We start from the raw sequence: 6,424 nt of genomic DNA, 5'->3' as shown, positions 1-6,424 counted from the left end.
ATTTTAAAATTTACTTAAATTTAAAATATAACTACAAAAAATTACTTAAAATTATAATGCTTAAATTTTAAGTAAATCTATAAAATTATAATGTTTAAATTTTAAGTATCATTATAAAACTAATTTTAAGTAAATTTTTATAGTAATTTTTTTTTTTCTCATAATTGTTTATTCTTAAAAAATATTTGAAATTTAATAAACAATTATGGAAAAAAATATTACTATATACAATAGATAAAGTCAACTATGGTTATATTTTAATTAGAGTTAGAGTTCAACTAGGGTTATATTTTAATTGAAGTAAGAGTTCAATTAGGGTTTAATTATTATTCAAGTCAGGATTACCATTATTTGATAAATCTTAGAGTTATGGTCAATTTTAGAGTTCAAAAAGAATTAGAGTTACCATAAAAATTATAATGTTTAAGTTTTAAGTAAATCTATAAAAATATAACTCTAACTTTAATCTTAAATTTTTATGGTAACTCTAATCCTATTTGAACCATAAAATTGACATAACCCTAAGATTTATCAAATAATTGTAATCCTAACTTGAATCATAAGTAAACCCTAATTGAACTTGATATAACCCTAACATTTATCAAATAACCGTAATCCTAACTTGAATCATAAGTAAACCCTAATTGAACTTTAACTTTAATTAAAATTCAACCCTATTTGAAATCCAACTTTAATTAAAATATAACCCTAATTGAACTTTAACTTTAATTAAAATTCAACCCTATTTGAACTCCAACTTTAATTAAAATATAACCCTAATTGAACTTTAACTTTAATTAAAATTCAACCCTATTTGAACTCCAACTTTAATTAAAATATAACCCTAATAGACTTTATCTATTGTATATAGTAATATTTTTTTCCATAATTGTTTATTAAATTTCAAAGATGTTTTAAAAATAAACAATTATGAGAAAAAAATTACTATAAAAATTTACTTAAAATTAGTTTTATAGATTTACTTAAAATTTAAGCATTATAATTTTAAGTAAATTTTTGTAGTAATATTATAAGTTAAAGTAAATTTAAAATTATTTCTTTGATAAGTTTCCTTAAAATTTAAACATTATAATTAATAAATCTATTAAATAAATAATATTATAACAATAAAAAATTATATATAATTAAATAAAAAAATTATGCATATTTATATAACAATAAGAAAAATAAAAATATATATAATTAAATAAAAAAATAATGCATATTTATATAACAATAAGAAAATAAAATATGAAAAAAATTCTATATCATATTTATCAAAAAATATTATATAATACATGATATACACATTTAAAAATTCATATAAAAAAAACAAATAAAATAATAATATAAACATATAAAAAACTTCATATAAAAATGAACAAATAAGAAAAACATAAAAAAAAAGAAACCTCCTTCCTTTTCAACGCATGGAGTAGCCCGCACAACAATTGAGGCAACACGAGGCATCTTCGTTCCCCAGTAAAAAACAATAAAAACATTTTGATGGGACCGTTTGAATGGACAGTGATGGCATGGGGGTGGGGATGGGTTAGGCATGGCATGGCATGGCATGGCATGGGCGGGCCGTTTTGTCCGCTGCGTAGCCATTGCCGTGGGCCCGGCTACATTCCGGTTGATGCACCGAAGTGACATAAAGAAAAATCAACAGTCTACCTAAAGAGGGTCAAAACTAGTTTTTGGGTTCACACGCCACGTGAACCCCAAAATTAGGATGCGCACATTCTGGGCACCGTCTACCCAGCCCTTAGGATGCACTTGCATCTTATGCATACATTACATGTTATATATACATTAAATGTTATACATACATATAACTGCATGGCAACGTCTACCATATCTTATGCATACAATACATGTTACCCATACATTACATGTTACATATATCTAACTGCATGCCTGCATGCTAATGCATCCTAAGGGCTGGTTCTGGCTCCTCTCCCCTGCGTCCATCCTCTGTTAGAAATCCAATTAGAGTCTCCCCTGCAGATCAGTGAAAAATATGCATCAGTATCTTACTTTGCTAAACATATTATTTATACTGGATAGAGAGAGCACACCCCGGGCTTCTGCTCAACCCGCATGCTGCGATCAATGCATCAGGACTGTTGCTGATTTAATTGCTTTCCTCGATCCCATTCAGAACTCTGAGGCTTATGATTTTAATGTACTTTTCTGCGATTCCTCTTTTCACAAGGAAGTTCTAGTTCTTTTGTATTGAGTAATCTGTGCTCTTTCCCAGTTTCTTATATATTCACCGACTCCCCACTATGCAGAGAAATCTTGAACATCAACTTTATTTTGTTGAAAGTTATGATACAGTGTTTATTAGGCGATTTTCTTTCTAGCCAAGCCAGGATGCTTCCTTCATGTATCAGATTTCTATGGCAAAAAGAGCACTTAAAACTCATGCACATTGATTAAATTTTGTGTTTACTCATGACCAAATTCAGAAGGAAACCAAAGCTTATCATTACATCTACCACCCAGAGAACTATGGTAAGCAGAAACTTGTTTATACTATTTGATGGGTTTCAGCGGAGTAAACCCTACATGCGTGTTCGGTATGTATCATTTCTTAATGCCAATATTTCCTTGGAAAAAGACAAGTGGATACATGAGGAACAGTTGAAGAATCCATTGCAAACATTACATATTATGGAGCAACAAGGCATTCCCACAGATTCAAATATCTACGCTCTCCTCTTCCAGGAATGTGCAGAAACATGTTCTCCTAATAAAGGGAAACTGCTCCATGCACATTCCATCATAAAAGGAATAGTGCCCACAGTGTTTATGAGCAACCATCTGGTCAATATGTATGCCAAGTGCGGAAATATTGAGGATGCACGCAAAGTGTTTGATAAAATTCCTGTTAGAAATATGTATTCATGGAACACTATGATTGCAGGTTACGTAAAGTGCGGGAGCCTTCATCATGCACATGATTTATTTGAAAAAATGCCTCAACGTAATGTGGTCTCATGGAACACCATCATTTCAGGATGTGGGCTTAATGGGCAAGGTAAGGAAGCATTGAATCTTTTTTGTGAGATGCGAGAGAAAGGCATTGATCTTGACCATTTTACGTGTTCAAGTGTTATAAGCGTGTGTGCTGAATTGAAAGCTATTCCACAGGGAAAGCAAGTCCATTCTTATGTGACCAAAGCTGGGTTTGATTCACATGTGAGTGTCAACAATGCCCTTGTTACAATGTATGTCAAATATGAGGACGTAGAGGATGCATGCCAATTGTTTGCCAAAATGCCTGAACGAAATGAGATTTCATGGAATGCTATGATTGTTGGGTTTGCCCAACACAGGCTTAGCGTGGAAGCCCTTGAACTCTTTGATCAAATGGTTGGTGTAGGATTGAAACCGGACCACTTCACCATGGCCAGTGTACTCACTGCCTTTGCAAATCTTGAAGATCTGCACAAGGGGATTCAGTTTCATGCCCACATAATTGTAAGTGATTATGGAAGAAATGCGGTTGTGGGATGTGCTCTGGTTGATATGTATGCCAAATGTGGTAGCATAGCTGGTGCTCAGAAAGTGTTTGAAAGATTGCATGCGAGAGATACAGTGGTGTGGAATTCAATGCTCTCAGGATATTCACAGAATGATTACTGTGAAGATGCGCTGAAGTTGTTTACTCAAATGCGGCGAAAGAGCGTAAAACCAGATGAATGCAGCTTTGTCTGTTTACTTAGTGTATGTGGTGGTCTTGCAGCTTTGGAACTGGGGGAGCAGATTCATGCCCTTCTCATGAGAACTGAATTTGGTTTATATGTTTCTGTTGGCAATGCTCTTATTACAATGTATTCCAAATGCGGATGCATAGAAGTTGCATGCTACTTATTTAACAAAATGCCTAAACGAGATGTAGTCTCTTGCAATGCCATGATTGCAGGCCATGCCCAACATGGTTGTGGTAAGGAAGCTCTCGAAGTACTTGAAAAAATGCTAGATGAAGGCAGCAAGCCGACTCATGTGACCTTCATTGCTGTTCTCTCTGCCTGTAGTCACACAGGGCTAGTGGATGAAGGGAGGCGCTATTTTGAATCCATGAGCCAACACCATTGCATTAGTCCCACTGTGGACCACTACAACTGCATGATTGATCTTCTTGGTCGTGCTGGACAATTCGAAGAGGTAGAAAATTTAATCAGAAACATGCCATTTGATCCTGGTGCAGTTGGATGGGCAGCATTGCTTGGTGCCTGCAGAAGCCATGGAAATGTAGAGCTAGGGAGCCATGCAGCAGATCGCCTTTTAAAGTTGGAACCAGAAAATGCTGCATCATATGTCATGCTGGCAAATATGTATGCTGCTGCTGATAAATGGAATGACGTAACTAGAGTAAGAAGAATGATGAAAGACAAGGGAGTCAAGAAGAAGCCTGGATGTAGTTGGATTGAGATAAATAAGAAAGTTCATGCTTTTGTTGCTGGAGACAGATCACACCCACAAATGAAAGAGATATATGCAACTTTGGAAATCTTAGCATCAAAGCTGAAGGAGGCAGGGTATGTACCGGATACAAGGTTTTCCCTGCTTCATGACACAGAGGAAGAACAAAAAGGACACACGCTCTCTCACGATTGTGAAAAATCTGCTCTTGCATTTGGGTGAACTCTCACCTTTCGCAACCCCACAAATTATTAAAAACCTTCACATTTGTAATTCATGTCATACAACCTTCAAATTCATTTCCAGAATTTCCGCACAAGGATACTAACCACTTTCATCATTCTAAAAATGGTCTATGTTCAGGTACATGCTATTGTTGACATCAACTAAACAAACGACCAATTATTTGAAGCCTGTTTTCTATTGGGCTACGTTGTGTTCCAAAATATTTCGAAGACAGCCAAACGGCATAAACATTTTAGCCATGCCAGCCTTGGCAATACATGAATTGTATATGAAGTAGTGAAAAAATGGGTAAAAATGCTACACTCGCCATTTTTATCCAGCATATAGGTAAACATTTAGCCTGTTGAGAAGAATTATATTTCTTGGATGGCTCTGATGAACTCGTTTAGTTTTTCATTTTTCCTAAATTCCTGTAGATATTTTCCAGTGGACTTCTCCTGCCCCAAAGTCATCACTCAATTATAAACATCGAGACTCTCAATGTCAGCAGTGAACTGTTCACAGTAATGAAACAAGGGTACACCAATCTCTCTTCATAGTTTTTCTCTTTTTGTCTGTCAGCACCAAGAAGTCTTTAGTGTTATCTCCTTGTCTACTGGAAAAGTATGAACCGTAAAGTATCAAAACGAGAGCCCATGAATTGCCTTGTATGTTGCTTTTCAAACCTTCCAATCATTAACAAGCATTTAAAAGAGGTTATTCTCTGATTTGTGCATGAAAGCACATATCACTCACATATTGTCACTGGCGCCGGCCATGTGTGACACAAGATTAATGAGACACCCAATGTTTTACTCTTGAAACCATTACAAATAATTCGCCATATGCATGACTCACCTCAACAATCTTCTATCTCTCCAAAGTTCTGATCAATGCAGACATTAAAGAAGCCTAAACAAGGTCAATGCAACAGTCAGTTCTCGATAACCACTTGGGAGGCTACTTCACGTCAGAATCAGATTTTGAATGCTTTGATACAGTCTACCTAAAGTCCTCACTTTATGATGCAAAGATGAGGTTTCAAAGATTCATATTTGCGTATCAATTGCAAAAGTTTAGGGTTGATGGTACACTATTTGGCCTGGTTAGCAATTCACCTAAATTAGCATTTAATGCCAGTTCAGTGAGACATAGAACAGATGGTATATATTCACAATTTTAGAAAATTCATGAGGAAACCATTAAGCTGATTTTATTAGTATTTCTTGGACCTGATTTGTATGTCTCGTTATTTATCCTATATCAAGTTGTCCTGAGTAGTTTATGTATGCAATTTATCACCGCCTTTCAAAGAGGTTGCGTAACTCTGGTGATAATGAAGAGACGGCTTATTAACAGTACGAGCTGGAGCTATTCCACCATATTTGAACAAAGTTCTGAGAGTGAGATATCCCGCACCTTCAAAGATTGGGATATTAAAAAGACGTAGAAGTTTATCCACACAAATAATTTTTTAAAGAGATTCAAGCTAGTCGCTTTGCTGTTGGTAGGTGTGCCAATTACTCCCAAAGTCTGATGAGTCAACATATGCATTCAGTGCACAGTTATTGCAAGCTGTATGTATGAGGTGTGATTTTGAGTGTCCAGCAAATTTCCATTGTCTGCTGAGAGTGAATGTACACAGCTGTAGAAATATATGTAAATTGTTCTATAGTCAGATAGAATTCACAAGTCTTCTTCTTGGGGAAACTGCTGTGTATATTGTGTCTTTTTCTTATTCCACTTTTGTGCAGGAACATTTGCC

General features: G+C 35.1%; 1 protein-coding gene across 1 annotated transcript; it reads left to right on the top strand.

The window, feature by feature from the left end:
- The first annotated feature begins 1,742 nt into the window (after window positions 1-1,742).
- LOC131077717 (pentatricopeptide repeat-containing protein At3g49710) lies at window positions 1,743-5,227 on the top strand. The gene has a single exon (XM_058015256.2). The coding sequence runs from the start codon at window positions 2,461-2,463 to the stop codon at window positions 4,654-4,656; it is 2,196 nt and encodes a 731-aa protein (XP_057871239.2). The 5' UTR covers window positions 1,743-2,460; the 3' UTR covers window positions 4,657-5,227.
- Window positions 5,228-6,424: the final 1,197 nt, after the last annotated feature.

The sequence above is a fragment of the Cryptomeria japonica genome, chromosome 5 (genome assembly GCF_030272615.1).
Source record: "Cryptomeria japonica chromosome 5, Sugi_1.0, whole genome shotgun sequence".
NCBI lineage: Eukaryota > Viridiplantae > Streptophyta > Pinopsida > Cupressales > Cupressaceae > Cryptomeria > Cryptomeria japonica.
Note: the sequence above shows the minus strand (reverse complement) of the source record. Positions and strands in the feature narration are given on the sequence as shown.

Coding starts and splice junctions, on each gene's coding strand:
- LOC131077717 (XM_058015256.2), top strand. CDS start 2,461: ATGACCAAATTCAGAAGGAAACCAAAGCTTATCATTACATCTACCACC.